Raw genomic sequence first — 17,797 nt, forward strand, 5'->3', positions numbered from 1 at the left:
ATATAGTTTGAATGATAGTGCAGAAGAAAGTTCGAGGAAGGTACAACAATGAAGAAGTGAAGAGATGATCTCAGTCAACATAATTTAGATCTCTTTTGTTGTATTTCGGATTGGCAGTGACACATGAGATAATAGTTTGGAATGACAAAGTGTTAAAGGGAAATCGGATTCCTCTAAAGAGGCAACAAAGCTTAGATCACAATGACAGTAATCTATGAAGCGGATACAATCAAAATATAGATGTTACCTTACAGTACCTCTGTCTCAGTGTTATACGAAGTGCAGTAAGGTATTTTTGATGACATGATAGTTCCTTGTCATGAGAAGAGATGATCTCAGATTACGCTATGAAGAAGGTCGAAGTGGAAGAGAAGATGAGAAGACGAAAAAAAAAGGACGTGTCTTGGTCTTGGAGAGGCTACTAGGTCAAGGGTCTTGGTCTTGGTATTCGTTAATTGGAATCTCTATAAGAAGAATTTGTGCAGGTTTTCCTCTCAAAGAGTGAGAGTTTTGGCCCTTGCTCATAACCTACACCCTGTGTCTCTTGTCTATTTATGTTCATGCATTGGTTCTGTTTGATGAAGAAGAACACTAATAATATAACATAAAGATGATCCTAATCTAAACAAGTAAAAAGCATTCACAAACAATCACTAATCGAAGAGAAATCACCTAACGCTAATGCCTTAGATTTCTCAACATGGTATCAGAGCTAAGGTGCTAAAGTCAAAGGAAGGACATCTAGTCAAAGAGACACTCAAGGATCGAGTTTCAAGAAAGGCATCTATGCAAATTGGAGGTTATCAAAGCAAAAGATCAAGATCTACATTGAAGAATAAAACCCTAGATCGAAGAAGTAGTCGCCAACAACAAAAGTTTTGGATCCTCTAGTCATCATCAAAAGACCACAAAGACCCTCAAAACAAGGTAGCTCAAAGGACTTTAAAGATGAAGATCACATCATCTTGAAGAAAGTCGAAACCCTAGAAGCAATTTTGATCTGCACTCATTCACTACGAAAGTAGTTGAAGTATCTTGAAAGCGAGAAGGCATTATCATCATCTTCAAAGCTATAAGGCAAGTTTCGTCTCATTGAAGCAAGGATCGTCTCCTTGTCCTTGAAGAAGATCATCTGAGGAAGCAACAAAACATACTCATTAATCACCATCATCAAAAGGAGCTAGATCAAAAGGCGTTGTCATCATAAAAGGAGCAATCTTCTTTATTGAAGAAAGGCTTTTTCATTTGGAAGAAGATCATCCAAAAGGGAGCACTAATACATCTTCTTCAACCATTATCAAAGTGATCAAGTTGAAGATTTCATCTTCACTTGTCAAGTAAGTATCTTTCATTCTTTAATCAAATTTGGTAAAATGACTTCATGTTTGCAAGGAGACCTATGCGCTGGCTGGGTCATCGAAATTCCTTGCATTAAAAAGGAGGATAGATATAGTCCTCAAAGAAATTGAAGTCATTGAACATATCAATGAAAAGGTCTCCTTTGAATACATGGAAAGGGATACTTATGAAAGGTCCCCTCATATAGCAATATTGGAGACATCAAAGAGATGTATATGATAAGCTCGTAAGACTATTCTCTCAAGATGTGATAAAGAAGGTCACGTGACTTAGATCTAATGTACACAAAATTTAAGGTATCAAAGAGTGAAGGGATATCTTCATAAGATCTCAACTGCGATATCTGGGAGAGATGATAAGAAGATAATCATCATTGTTCTAAATGCACTAACTGATGAACAAGGTAACAAATATCCACTGGGATAAGAAAGTTACCTCATTCGACAACCTGTGGTTTCTATGCAAGATAGAAGAAGACAAGTTGAGGGCAAAAGTGTTGAAGGTTAAAGGACTCAAACATTTGCAGGGAGGAAAGGGAAGTTTGGAAAATTTGTTCCTCGGAAAAGAAAGAAGAACATAGCTGAGATTCAATGCTATGGATGTAAAAATTATGGACGTTACAGGAAAGATTGTCCTAAAGAGACAATATCAAAAGAGGAAGTGAAGAATCCCAAATCACTGAAGAAGTGGAGCTGAAGAGAAGAAGTCCAAGAAAAGAGGAAGTAAGAGATTTCTACTATGTTGAGATAGTCTCCCTCAGAAAAGGTCTTGTCATAGCTCCTAAATCTTTTGTTATAGAATATGGCTATAATAAATAATATGATGCATCGTGGCATCATGGAAGCATTAGAAACAAGAGCTTGTGACATAGGGAATCATGAAGGAAAGACGAAACAAAATCCATAGCAGTCAAATATGAAGGATATAGCTCTTGGGAACCTCATTGCAAACTTAAGGAAAGGAAGAAGTCATCCAGGACAAGGTTCATCATACATCAAGTCAAAAAGGAAACATCTACCAGATAGGGATATACAAGATCCTCAAGATTCTCTGATGGAATCCTCATTAGAGGGTTCACCGATCTAGAAAGGAAGCAAGTGTTTCATTAGGGACTCCAACTTGTGTGTAATGATCCTAAATAGGAAATACAAGTGATAACAACAAATATTCTACGTGGCAAAATACAAAAACGAAATGTTCAGCAGACACCCATATAAAAACTGTAAATGGAGAACTTCTGAGCCATTTTATTATTTTTCTGCAAGCCAAATACAATAGATGATGGAATGGTGCACCTGGGCTTGTCTCAGTGGACAAGTAGGACCAAACCCAGGTAGGAAAAGGGCTGAGTTGAAGGCTGCCCAACTGTTGCACCACTCTACACTACGTTGCCCCGAAAACTGCGGCTCTACTGAAGTTCGAATGGCTGGAATGGGTACTAAAACCACCCAAAAAATTATATCATTTTAACCCCGAACTCCTTGGCCAAAACCCAGAAAACCCAGAAGGGATTTTAGCTGGTTTTGACTTTGGTTTTTCGACCCCCTTGGAGCCTCACCCCAGCTATGGCTGCCAAATTCGAGCTGTTGGAAACTGGCTGCAAATCCACTTGCAAACTCCTCCAAAATGTTGGGTTTACCCTTACTATCCAACTCCTAACTCCTTGAATGAACTCTTGGCCCGACCCAGCTGCTCTCTAAGCACCACGAAATTCTGTTGTGTGGCTTCCATGGTGTCTCTCAGCCTAGAAATGCGAATTGTTGAATGCTAGCTCAGTTGGCTGAAAGCTCCAGCGAAAATGCCTGTCCAACGCTGCTACCCCAACGCCCTCACCTCTTGGCAAGTTGTGTGATCCTTGCTGGTCTCAAACTCCCTCTGCGTGATTCCTGGTTGCCCAGAAATACGCACTCCCTTCCTCTGTGTTGTTGCTGATGTGTGTCACTGCCCCGAAACTCCTGAAAACTCCTGTAGAACAACCTCCCTAGGGCGGGCACGGATGGTCCCCCGAAGTAGAGGTTGAATCTCCCGCGTGAGAGACTCGTGGCTAAACAGCCGGTAGACTCGCTAAACAACAGAGTGAACAAATGTGTGTTTGTTTGCAAATGTCAAAGATGAAAACAAAATGAGAGCTGATCTCTCTTTATAACTCCTTGGGCCCCCTTAGCCTCATGTGGGCCCCTCCATCCACCCATTTGATTTTCCCTCCAAGCATATTGATTGGCTAATTCGAACTCCTATGTGGGTGACCCCCACATTCCACTAACAGCTAAATAAAGTTGATTTGGCCCTTAAGTCCCTAAGTCAAAAGTGTGGGGCCCTCTTCCTTAGTAAAAAATGTGCAAAATTGTGTAGCAGCACCCTATTACTAATGTGTTTGAGAAGGGACATGACAGTCCTCCCCTCCCAAATGTTGCTTGCCCTCGAGAAACCTCAAAGCTGGGTACTCCAAAATATGCTCACCCTCCCAGGTAGCATCCTCATTTGGTAAGTTCTTCCAATGCGCCAAACATCACTTGTCCTCAAGCAATGGTTGAAAAAACATCCTCACATCCTCTCTGACTGTGGACCCCCACTATCATTTCAAACTTCACTAGGGTCCCAAATGTGCCATTGGATCATCCCTGATCGTTGTACTATCCTATAGTGAGGGAGTCCCTCGATACCAGGATCCCAAGCCAACCTGATTAATGTGAAGCCCCCATTACTCCACTCACTATCCTGCCAGATATGGGCATTAGAACCCCTGTGTCTATCACCAATAAGTAGAGCATCCTGACGATGTAAAACTTTGCCCAAATCCTCATGAAGCTGCTCTACCGAATAGTCCACCCCATGCACTTTGATTGTGGGCCCTTGAAGATACATCTCAATCCCTATGTGAAGGAAGCCTCTCTTGCATGAGCTCCTCTTGAAATCCTCTTGCTGGCCATCCTGCCATGTTGATGAAGTCTCCCACACCCTTAGCGAATCACTGAAACCTGATGGAGAATCTTGATGACCCTCCCCTATAGAAACCAGCTCACCCCTATGGGTATCTAAACTGCTAAGTACTATGACGCTAGGGTCTCATGCCCAACGCAACAAGAAACTGTCCTGCTGACCCCGCGACACCCTGGTCATCACTAACTGTCTAACATGCTCGTACCAGAGCCTCCTCTCACATAGGTCTCGACCACAATCTATGCGATGATCGAGGTTAGGCCCAACCTGCCAAAGCGACCCAATAGTGTCAGCGCCTATCCCTCCATGGCTGGCCCCAATCTTGAGCAACAATCTACCTCGCCCTATGGTGAGGGCTTCGGTGATTCCCCATGTGTCTGCCTGTGAATGAATCAATTCGCATGTTATCCTGCCCATGCTCGTTGAGGAGTGGAGTATCCCACCAATCCACTGGATCCCTGGATCCCATAATCATACTAGAGGTCCACAACCCCCAAACCTCTCTGCCCGTCGTTGTAATATGCTGCTAGTTGTTGGGACTCCTTTGTGCCCCGTCTTTGACTCCTGTATGTATCCAATAGGTAAGAACTGAGCATCAAGAACCCATGTTGCGAATAACCAACTGCTCCACGCCTGCCAAATCACACAGCAAGATCTACTATCCCAACTCCTGATGATGTGCTCTAGTCCTGCTGGAAGCCTAGGCATCATCCTTCCAAAAAGGGCTACCATCCCTCCCACCTCATGCTCACCTAATGTCTCAAGTTGTCGAGTTGGAAAAGCACCATACAACTCCCTCTCGGTCACCTCCCCAAGTGTGAGCTTAGGGGTGGAACATATGCTACCTTGACAATCAACCATGTTATCCTTAAGCCTGTATCTGTCAACTCGTGCACCTACCAAGTGTCTCAACTGGAGAGTCTCCTCCCAGCCCATGACATGCGATGTCTCATCCAACTTCCTAGGGTGAGCCTCCCATGCCCTGCTGCCTGAGTGGAGAGTGTCAAGGGGCAACAACCAAGCACTATGTGACTGTAAGAAACACCGGAGGAGGATGGGTGGGTATGTCCCGAAGGGTATGATCAACAGTTTGCTAGAATGCTCAAGAGTAATCCTATGGATGTCCCTGTCTCTGCTTTGGATCTGCTGACAACCCCCTCGAGGCCCTATCTCCGCTAAACATGGTGTCACCAGATGCTCAACCATGTCCTCATTGATCCTAGGTGAGATGCATATAATGGTACACCTATTGCCCTTGTCCATAAGTCTCCTTGGAGGTAACGCTCCAAGCATCCACTGCACTGCATCATCTGCCACTACATACCACTCAGTATCACCGCACTCATCGACATGCCATTGTATACCACAACCTGTCTTTGTAAACCATGGAATACCCTCGGCTATAGCCATACCATCCTGTATCGTCCATTGTCTTGCCCGTGTCACTGCACGTCCTCAATGTGATGCGAGTATCTCCATACTCCTCTGCAGGCCAATGCTCCTTGCTGCATAGCCCTGCACACCACTAGGTGCTATGGCCTAGAATTGGGTCTGTATGCATCAGGCCACATCCCTCTATATAAAATTGGACGCTACGACCTCACTTTGTGCAGTCTTGTGTACCACTGTCTACTATCATACCACCCTGTAAGATATGGTATCCCGCATGTGCCAAAGTGTCTGCCACTCTGATAGTGACCCCACCATGACACACGTCATGTCCCCTCGTCCATCCTGGTAGACCTGAGCACCCTAACTCCACTCCTGCTAGGGGGGATATCTCTGTTGTGCTGATCCTCTGTGACCCCTGAGTCCTAAACCTCAATGGGAGAACATCATCTCCATACAATATCCGGTCTGGTGGCATACCCATGCCACCTCCTCCAACCAGCTCCTGCTAGAGAATGCTAATCATCTTGCACCCCCATGCGCAATTAACATGCAAAAACAACCAATGGAGTCTTCTCACAAACCACTTGGCCACTAGCATCAACTGGAACTCCCCTAAGGAATGCATGCACTCAGGCACGAGGTTGACTACCTCATCAATGCCATAGTCATCCCGCATGTTTGATATCGGATAGGGAGCCTAGCCTGGATCCCAATGCCAACCTGAGCCTCCAGCACCCTCAATGTCTGAGAGCTCCAACTGAGCTTTACTCCGGACAACGACCATCTCCATGAGTCTAACCCACTCCACTGGGTACCAACTCAGAATCTCTCACCATCCAACCCTAAGAGAGGGATAGAATGCACAAACTCTAGCACATAGAACAAGCCCTCCATCCTGCGAGTGTTGCACCCTGCGTAACTCATGTCGCCTCAACTCACCATCCTGGTCAACACATAAAATTTGTCGGGGAGTCTCTACATCTCTCTCTCCGTGGTGAAAAGGTAGTCTAGCAATGTTTCAAGCCCCATCTATATAAGCCCAGAGAGAGCTATTATCTCGAAGTATTGCAACTCTGTTGATGGTCTGTGCATCTAACAACTCTAAGTTAGTGGTGGGCCCCAAAGAAGACTGCTCGTCCTCCTCCACCATGGGCTCAACATGAGTCACAAACTGCTCTTCCATGACTAGCTCACGCCCCTCTATGTGCTCTCCATGTTGTTGTAGGTGGTTGTCATCCCGCAACTCTATCGTAGATCTGGGTGCCTCTATACCTATTGGCTCCTCATCAAGGGTGGTGATGTCTCTCAGCACCTCATCATCCTGTCATGCATTGCTATCCTCTGAAAACTTAGTCACGACCCTAGATATCTTATCAACGGATGTCACCTTCTCAATGGTGGACATGTCTGTGTCTCTTGATACCTCATCAATGGATGGTCCTATAGGTGTATGCTCTACTTTCTCCCCCAAGGTGTCAACTAGTGCTATCAAAGAGGCCTCCAACAATGGTGACTCTTGTGCCACACTGGGTATACCAATGTGATCCTCAGACTCCCGCGTGTCCTCTGCCTCATGTTCAATCTCCTCCTCAGGCCTCTGATATCTAAGACGAGGTCTCCACCAGCAAAATCATCTTCTTGACTCATCCTCTAACTGTCTCTGGCCTGCCTGCTCCTTTTTAGGAGATCTGGTGCCCTGATTCTGTCGGCTTTCCCCACATAGTGTAGATGGTTGCATTCCCACGTCTTGTGCAACTCTAGTGTCTATGTTGTAAGGACAAGGATGGATCTAGTCTGACACCTTCCTCAACTGAGCCAACCTCTCATCGCTCTAGCGGATTCCACCCCAGAATTCCTGCCTACTAAATCTCCCTTGAGCCATGGGTAGTGTACGGTGTAACTCGTCACTGTGCATACATGCCCAAATTTCCCATGATCTTATTGGTCACCTACAGTTGGGCCAAGATCATGCTTTGATACCACTGTAATGATCCTAAATAGGAAATACAAGTGATAACAACAAATATTCTACGTAGCAAAATACAAAAACGAAATGTTCAGCAAACACGCATATAAAAACTGTAAATGGAGAACTTTTGAGCCATTTTATTAATTTTTTGCAAGCCAAATACAATAGGTGATAGAATGGTGCACTTGGGAGTGTCTCAATGGACAAGCAGGACCAAACCCAGGTAAGAAAAGGGTTGAGTTGAAGGCTGCCCAGATGTTGCACCACTCTGCACTGCCCAGAAAATTGCTGCTCTATTGAAGTTCGAATGGCTGGAATGGGTACTAAAACCACCCAGAAAGTTATATCATTTTAACCCCGAACTCCTTGGCCAAAACCCAGAAAAAACCCAGAAGGGATTTTAGCTAGTTTTGACTTTGGTTTTTCAATCCCCTTGGAGCCTCGCCCCAACTATCGCTGCCAAATTCGACCAGCTGGAAACTGGTTGCAAATCCACCTGCAAACTCCTCCAAAATGTTGGGTTTACCCTTGCTATCCAAATCCTAACTCCTCAAATGAACTCTTGGCCCGACCCAGCTGCTCTCCAAGCACCACGAAATTCTGCTGTGTCACCTCCGTGCTATCTCTCAGCCTAGAAATGCAGATTGCTGAATGCTGGCTCAACTGGCTGAAAGCTCCATCGAAAATGCCTGTCCAACGTTGCTACTCCAGCTCCCTCACCTCTTGGCAAGTTGTGTGATCCCTGCTGGTCTCAAACTCCCTCTGCGTGATTCCTGGCTGCCCAGAAATATGCACTCCCTTCCTCTGCGTTGTTGCTAATGTGTGTCACTGCCCTGAAACTCCTGAAAACTCCTATAGAACAACCTCCCTAGGGTGGGCACGGATGGTCCCCCGAAGTAGAGGTTGAATGTACCGTGTGAGAGACTTGTGGCTAAACAACCGATAGACTTGCTAAACAACAGAGTGAACAAATGTGTGTTTGTTTGCAAATGTTAAAGATGAAAACAAAATGAGAGCTGATCTCTGTTTATAACTCCTTCGGCCCCCTTAGCCTCATGTGGGCCCCTCCATCCACCCATTCGATTTTCCCTTCGAGCATATCGATTGTTTAATTCGAACTCCTATGTGGGTGGCCCTCACATTCCCGTAGTAGCTAAATAAAGTCGATTTGCCCCCTAAGTCCCCAAGTCAAAAGTGTGGGGCCCTCTTCCTTAGTAAAAAATGTGCAAAATTGTGTAGCAGTACCCTGTTACTAATGTGTTTGAGAAGGGACATGACATTGTGGAGTTCATGGGATGATGGTACGATGACATAAGAGATGTAGTAGATAAAAGGGTTGAAGATCTTTTCAATTAAGGGAGCTGTTGAAAGAAGCCTAGATGACCTAAAGGTAAATGAGTTATGTATGCTTCTATTTAATATTATAATGTCATGTCGTATGGTATGGTTGCAGGTGAAAAGTATCTCCTCCTCTGAAAGGATGCAGGAAGACATAGGTCACACTTAATGAAATCAACATAATATGTCCTCATATGAAGTATGAGGTGGTTGACTACAATTAAGGAACTCTGATTGGAAGCTCCTAGGAATGAAATGTGTGAAGAAATGAAGGAAGAGATCATTAGATATGCAACTATGGTAAAAGCAATCAACATCCAAAGACCAAGGAAAATTTGACTAGGAAATCTCCCGAAAAGATATGAAGACTCTAATGGAAGTCTGAAAAAGATGGAGACCCTTGACAATGGATAGCTTTGGGAGATGTGTCAACATGCAAGATGTTGATGCACACTGGAAGATGTCATGATGAAAGACCGTCACAAAGGTAATTTTGATTTAAGTGTTCATTTCTTATTTTTGAACAAATATTTGGATGGGCTTATGCAGGACTACCAAAGGGCAGAACTATGGATGAATTCCAAGAGGACCATATAGAAGGATGTAAGATCCTTTCGAAAATATGGCATGAAGAAAGCAACATGACATGAAGCAAAGCCATATGAAGATTGATGGATCACTTTTTAATGAAAGGAATGATGACATGATTGACTCGTGGATGAAAGTGATGGATGGTTTGTGCCCTATGTAGAAACCACAAAAGATGAAGACTCTTGGACAAAGAAATTCATGACATTGAAGGAAGGAGCTCTTCAAGCAGCTGGTCGAGTTGCTGATGTAGGTACCTAATTAAGAGGGAGCCTAAAAGCAAGTTTCTTACTTGGAAGAAACTTGTAAATTCCTAAGCCAAGAGGGAGCTTAGGTACATTCCTTCTGTAGGAATGAGTACATTCCGTTATTGGAATTGATATGTCCTCCCTAATTGGGAGGGAGAGTTAGACACATCATTCTGGTATTCACCTGGGCATACAGAATGGAGGATTGAGTAATCATCTGGCATCCGATACTCTTTGAGGATGAGATAGGGCATCCAAGATAAGAGCAATCGTGAACCGATATTCTTTGAAGATTGGCTATCCAAGATAATAATAGTCCAAAGTATGGAGTATGTAACTTGAGAGACAATGATCATGGTGTCTATGAATCATTGGTTTCACCAGCATTGTGCTCTAATCATGTGGATAGAGTTGTTAGTCAAGGCATTGCTATGTGACAATGTTGGTTGATATGATGCTAGACAGATGGGTTACCAATCCGATTCTTCTTATGAGAAATTCTTCAGATTGAGAATGACCAAGTACCATTATGAATACCTCCCTTGTTAAGAGGGAGTGTTGAAAAGTGTAACTAGGTTCGGTCTTCATAATGACATGTAATTGTGACTTTTGTAAATGATGTAATTAAGAAATAAAATTATTATTGTAAGCCTTGCTTCATGGGTTTCATGAGAAAGTGATTTTATTTTAGATGGCTCCCATTGAGAGGCTTAGGATTTGTCATTTAAGTCAAAGAGTCAATGTCATGTACGAAGAGCTCTTCTTGAGCATATGTCAAATAAATAGAAGTCTATGTAGCCCTCCAACAACAAGCATACAATCCTCTTCTTATGTCGGCTTGCAAGATGAAATTATGGCTCATGTTGGTTCACTCAAGAAGACACACCTATTCGAAGTATCATGTTGGCTTATTAATATGCGACAACAACTATAAATAGCAACCTCTGCCCAATCCACAGAGACAAAATTTCGGTTATATCTCTCTGAAGTTTTTGGTGGCAAAAAAAGTTTAGATTTCGCATATCTCTGAGAATTTGCAAGAACAAAAGTTCGGATTATCCTCTACATTCAGATGGGCAATCACAGTATATAGTTCAGATGATAGTGTAGAAGAAAGTTCGAGGAAGGTACAACAACGAAGAAGTGGGAGTTGATCTTAGTCAACAAAATTCAGTCTTCTTTCTCTGTGTTTCAGATGGGCAGTGGCACATGAGATAACAGTTTGGAATGACGATGTGTTGAAGGGAAATCAGATCCCTCTAAAAAGGAAACAAAGTTTGGATCACAGTGACAATAATCTATGAAGTGGATACAATCACAGTATAGATGTTACCTTACAGTTCCTCTGTCTCGGTGTTATATCAAGTGCAGTGAGGTATTTTTGGTGACATGACAGTTCGTTGTCATGAGAAGAGATGATCTCAGTTTATGCTATGAAGAAGGTCGAAGTGGAAGAGAAGACGAGAAGATGAAAAAAAAGGGACTTGTGTCTTAGTCTTGGAGAGGCTACTAGGTCAAGGGTCTTGGTCTTGGTATTCATCAATTGGAATCTCTAAAAAAGAATTTGTGCGGGTTTTCCTCTCAAAGAGTGAGAGGCCCTGGCTCATAGCCTACATGCTGTGTCTCTTGTCTATTTATGTTCATGCATTGGTAACTGTTTGATGAAGAAGATCACTAATAATCTAACATGAAGAAGATCTTAATCTAAACAAGTAAAAAACATTCACAAACAGTCATTAGTCGAAGAGAAATCACCTAATGCTAATGCCCTAGATTTCTCAACATTATTATTATAAAATGGATCTATTTCTTATTTTGATTAGGAAACAAATATGTTTTGTGGTTGGATATGAAATCTCAAATGTGTGGTTACCAAGGTTATGGTGTTTTCCATACATTCATACTTTAATATGAATGCAATTGGGTTTGGTTCTTTCAAGTGTTGGGTTTTGATGAGAGAGCTCCATCATTTTTATTTATCAAAAGATTATGAATTTCTTCAAAATGCACGATCTATATATTATTATTGAATTTCTTCAAAATGCACGATCTATATATTATTATTGAATTTCTTCAAAATGCACGATCTATATATTATTATTGCTTGAAGTGTTAAAATTCTCTCAAATTCCTATTGAAAAATGGATTTATACTTGCTTTAATATTTATAAGGTCCCTTTTTAGTCCAAGTCATCATGTAAGATGAGATCAATTATCTTTTTTCAATATATGGTTATAGTTATTTGACCAAGTTACTTGAAAAATTTTCAAAAATGGTTCAACACTAATCATTGAAATTACGTAAATAGTGATTGTACATAATTACACCAAATCATTGACTAATTTTGGGTTAGTAATAAAAACAATTAAATATGTTTGATATTTGAAAAGTAATATAAAATATGTATGTCCATAGCATTACTGGGTTGAACCATACTTTATAGTTAAGCTAGAATTAAAAAATCTTAAATATCACACAAAACTTGCCTAAACAAAAAAATGTTTTTATATTAATAACAAAAAAATTAACAAAAATACATATAATAGAATATTTAAACATTTTTTAAAACTAAACCTGTAATAAAAAAATAGGCACCCTTTAAAACTAAACTGTCATAAAAAAAAAATACATTAACAATTAAGAGTGCTCATCAAATTAATTTATAGGAATAGGATGTGATTACAATTTTTTTTTTGTTATTTTCAATCTAATTTTGACATTTATATTTATTTTTCTGGTTCTCGTATGTTTTTTCCTATTTCCAATTTATATGTTTTAATTTCTATTTTAGAAACCACCTCTATCCAGCTACATTATGTTTTTTGTTTTTATTTTTAATTTGACATTTATATTTATTTTTCTGGTTCTCGTATGTTTTTTCCTATTTCCAATTCATATGTTTTAATTTCCATTTTAGAAACCACCTCTATCAAGCTACATTATGTTTTTTATTTTTATTTTTAAATCTGTTTGTTTCGATTAGACTTATCTGCTTTTAATCAAGTATGCATTATCTTCGGCTCAGTTCTCTTACATCTTGGTTGCTCTCGTGCACTGCTTCATATAACATGCATCGATGTCGTGAAATCGCTATGACATGAGAGTTTTAAGAAACAATTCGAACCAATTTTCTTTCTCGACAAAATTCTTCCTTTATTATATTGATGATAGCAACCCTGTGTTTGGTATGTTCTGAAATGTAAAACTATTTTTCTTTAGTGTGTTGGATGTACCCAACAATACGAGATTCAGACAACAATCCGCTGTAAAAGTTTAGTTTATTGTGTTTCCATTGGTCTAATTTCCCTGTTGCTGTGCATTTTTCAAAGAGGATTTTAGAAATAGTAAATATTGCTTCCTATCTAAAAAGATAGCTATGTGGACGCTAGGAAATGTACGCGCATTTGATGTTTTACTCGTTATTTTGCAGGTGATTGTAGAGACTGTGTCCGAAATAGGAGATCCTAAAGATGCGATCTGCGATGCGGTTGAGAAATTTAAAATTGACCTTCTTATCACAGGAAACCATGGCTACGGAATGCTAAAGAGGTAAGATCAACTTCCTAACCTTATTTTGTAGTTGAATCAAAAACTTGAAAACAAAAAGCACTAAATCAATATTACAAAGGAAGTTCTGGGTTTTATAAGAAACTCGAATCTGAACTTGTTTATTAGTGATGGTTACTCTTAAATAGTAATAATAATAATATTTAAAATTTAATATAGTATTTTAATAATAATATTAAAAATCTAATTTAATTTTAAGGCTATTGTTAAACTAAACATTAAATTGATATATGTTTAATGGAGGTAGTTTAATTAGTGATCGCTTTCGTTATAAAGTATTGTGTAAAACAGAAGATTCAGAGTTTAAATTCTTCATTGATCAAATCAACAAAAAAAAATATTAAATTAATGTATAATTTTTTTGTTTGTAAAATAAAAAATACTTCTTCAGAATTATTCAACTATTAAAATCTAACAAATATACATATTCTATCTATATAAATTTAAACATATAACCTTTTTCTTAAAAGCAAATATTCTTAACTGTACTTTTATATCTCAAATTAAGATATGAAAATTGCTTTTTGACACGTCGAATATAATGCAGTAGTTTTCAAGAAACTGTATCTCATGGAAATTCAACTAAATAGAAATTGGATTAGATTTGTTTAGATTTGTTAATGAGTAGAATAAGACAGTAGGAAAAACGCATGCTTATTAGATCTTTACAATAACTACAAGTATACATGAAATGGATAGTAACTAGTTCATTGAATAGGGCTTCTCTAGACACCTCTTTTCTGAGAAATTTTCTGATAATTTGATATTTTTATCTAGGATTGTAAAACCATTAATCACTCCTATTATGAGTAAACCCATTTTACAGAGTTGACTTGAATAATAGAAAAATCAAATGAAAAGTTGATTGTTTGTTTTCTGAGTAGATGATAAAAGCGTAAGGTGGGTATATATCCATCAATCAAATTCTTTCACGCACCAGATATCTCTGCCGAAGTTTTCCTCTTTTGTTGTAGCACGTAGGAGAATGATATGGAAAACTTATGTATGACATGCTAGTTGGTCCTATATTCCATTAAGAGTAGTTTTTTGTTGGGTTAAAATAAAAACTTCTCTTTGGAGTATGTATATTTGTTTCATAATATTGATTCATTTGACTTCAAAGTTTCAACCATGTCCTTGAAAAATACTTGCACAAAATTAATGAACTTTGTTATTGCTGTAGTTATAGTTTAACCCTGTCTGGTCATTACAGTGATGTTCTTATCTTTACAATCATGAGCCTTCTAAATGTCCCATCTATTTTGTAATACGCTGTCTTCTTGTTTGTTTCTGATAGTTAGCTTTGGGTTTTTTTTTAATTATTTTGATGTCAAAGTCAACCCAAAAAAATGTGAAAACCTTCTAAATGTCCTATCTATTTTTTAATACACCATCTTCTTGTCCTTTTATGTTATTTTTTTTTTAAATTAATAATGTTAAGGTCAACCGGAAAAAACTGTCGAAGCAAACATATGATACAATTACCTATATAACATGCTAAACACAAAATATGCTAATGTGCATTTTATAGTGATATCAAAATGGTAGTATGATAGCATTTTTGATGTATTGGTTTCAAGTGCTGAGTCCTGACTTCCTGGTTTATGGATTTTTATGTTGCAGGGCCTTTTTGGGAAGTGTGAGCAATTATTGTGTTCAGCATGCAAAATGCCCTGTTCTCGTCACCAAGAAGCCCTCCTAAAGTTGTAGAAGTTGTACAATAAATAATTATAATGCTACAGGTTAACCTGCAAAAGTTTTAGTAGGTTTTGAAGTTTCCATCTCTAAGTGTATATAAAGTTTATTTTTTTAAGCTGGAGACCACGTGGTTAAAAATCTTGGATGAGAACAATGCAATATAACCAGATATGGCATCCTCCCATGTTATGTATTGACATGTAAAGGTTTTACTGGGGGTTTTAAAACTTCCGTCTCCTGAGTGTGTATAGAGTTTATTTTTTAGTTGGATGGGAGCAATGGATTTTAACCAGATATTGCACCCTACTACCAATAGTGAATATTGAGAACTTATTTTTAATAATTTAATTTTCTCAATTATTTTGAGAGTTGGTGGTAACTTATTTTTAATAATTTAATATTCTCAATCATTTTGCAAGTTGGTGGTAATATATGTTATAAAAGCTTAAATTTAGATATTTTTTCTCCTTAAAGTTCTTGAGAAGAAGTTAATGCTATTATCAGAAGTTGTTTACTGTCAGTTTTTTTGGTTGAAGGATGGAAATATGATGTGTGATCTTTTCTTTTTGTTTGAATATGGAAAAATATGATATTTCCATATATGTAAGCGAACAGTACCACCTTGTTTATATACATTTATACACAGTTTTTTCGAAAATGAAAACTGTTGAAAATCCATAGAAATATATCCCCAAAACACCAAAAAAATAGACTAGAAATGACTGTCAGAAAAACTAAAAAAAAATACGAATGGGAATGAAAGAGGTTAATTAGTTCCTTATATTTCTGAATGTTTGCTAGGTTGTTGTGGTGTGTAACTTTAGAAATTGGATAGATGTTTGATTTGTTTACTAATTCTAATGTTCTAATTCTTGATTTAGTTGTAACCGTCTAACTCAAATTTAACAAGAAGTAATTCCTAACGTTTAAGGTATTTTTATTTTAAATGTATATTATGATTGTCATTTATTCTGAAGTTTGAATTTCCATTGATGTGTTTTTATCGACGTATTCTTCAAATTCCAAGCCATAATTAAAAAAAATGCTTAGTGTAAATAAAAAACAGTGAGGCCATAAGTCTACGTTATTACAGTCAGGGTTACAAGGGCAGCAAAGAAGTTAGAATAGACTTTAGCAGAGATACTAAGCATTATCAATACACAATGTTTAGTGTAAATAAAAAACAGTGAGGCCATTAAGTCTACGTTATTACAGTCAGGGTTACAAGGGCAGCAAAGAAGGTAGAATAGACTTTAGCAGAGATACTAAGCATTATCAATACACAAAAACAAGGGCTGGAATGAGGTTGGAAGGCACTTTACCAGAGATGCTCAGTATCATTAATACACAAAAAAGGGGATGCAATAAGGTTGGAATAAGCTCATTTATACACCAAAAGTGGCTGCAATGAGGTTGGAATGCTCTTTGGAAAGGATGCTCAGCATCATTTACAAAACCAAAAAATTCCTTTCCTATCATTTATTTTACACAGATAACTTAGAAAACTTATCAAATGGCATATGTGAGAAAAGGAATTTGTCAATAGATAGGATACCAACAACTATAAATAACTAGCAGCAGCAAATTATAGCCCATTTTCTTTGATACTACTTGCGATAACACATTTCCCAGGCCCCTATTCTAATGTCCAGGAGCCTTTGTGATCCCACTTTAGCTTTCCTTTGTGATCCCACTTTCGCTTCATTGTCTTTTGCACGTCGGATAATTAAATTTTACATAATACTCTCTTAACAAAAAGAAGCTCCAATTTATTAACATAAAATTTATATTAATATATATTTAGTTAACCAACATAAAATTATAAATGAATTAAAATTTTTTAATGAAAAATTATACTAATTACAATTATTTAACATAAAGTGAGTTAACTTTTTAAACATTGTGAGACTCCTTCTTTGCGTTGCTTTTTCTTAAAAATAATTGTTAAATTATACAAATTACAATTATTTAACGTAAACATTGAGAGACCCTCTCTCCTTACGTTGCTTTTCCCTAAAAGTAATTGTTATGTTGGATGTTGAAGTGTTTCAAAGCCTTGTTGTATATCATTTTCTAATGGAAAATTCTTTCATTGAATTAGGTATCTTGATAGTACCTTTGTCAACTTCTCTCAAGTTGCCAAAAGGTGGTGTAAAATTAGAATGTCCATTATCTAGGATTATTTGGAATTTAACCATTTTGCCTTAGCACTTGTTAGCTTTGGGTTGATCCAAATGTGATTACACCATATGCTAGAGGTGCCTTCATGTGATGTGGGGTGCACGGTGAAAACCTAGCCCCTTCGTTGTATTTAAACCTTTTTGTTCATGACATTTGGAGAGCTTTATATAGGTGGTTGCTTGACATTGGAGCTGGTACTAGAGTGCCAAACTCGATGATGAAGTGATTTTCTTATGTAAAATTGGTATCTTCTACATGGTATGCGTGTTGAGGAAGATGGTTTTCCTGCGTGGGTGTCAATTTTACCTTGGTAGAGAAGTGTTAGGCACTAAGATGAAGGGCACTTAGCCTAGGCGTGCCTTATGAAAATGAGTGCTTGACACAAGCATTGCTTAAGGGCACTTTGCTTGGGATTGTATGTGGACCGACATATGTTGCAAAGGAGTGTTGGAGCATTAGATGCTTGTTTTGGAGAGTGAGGAGCTTTATGATGAGGAGCACTTGACACTTAAGTTG

General features: G+C 38.7%; 1 protein-coding gene across 1 annotated transcript in view; it reads left to right on the forward strand.

Annotated features, from left to right (window-relative positions):
* Nucleotides 1-15,460, forward strand: part of LOC149179408 (uncharacterized) — a 97,232-nt gene extending 81,772 nt beyond the window's left edge. The window contains exons 3-4 of the mRNA XM_089420651.1: nt 13,266-13,384; nt 15,026-15,460. Coding sequence (XP_089276777.1) covers nt 13,266-13,384; nt 15,026-15,104 — 198 coding nt within the window. The 3' untranslated portion in view covers nt 15,105-15,460. The remainder of the gene's footprint in view (nt 1-13,265; nt 13,385-15,025) is intronic.
* Nucleotides 15,461-17,797: the final 2,337 nt, after the last annotated feature.

Source organism: Pinus tabuliformis, chromosome 4_1 (genome assembly GCF_031772625.1).
Source record: "Pinus tabuliformis cultivar Carrire ecotype Pingquan chromosome 4_1, CPIR1, whole genome shotgun sequence".
Taxonomy (NCBI): Eukaryota; Viridiplantae; Streptophyta; class Pinopsida; order Pinales; family Pinaceae; genus Pinus; species Pinus tabuliformis.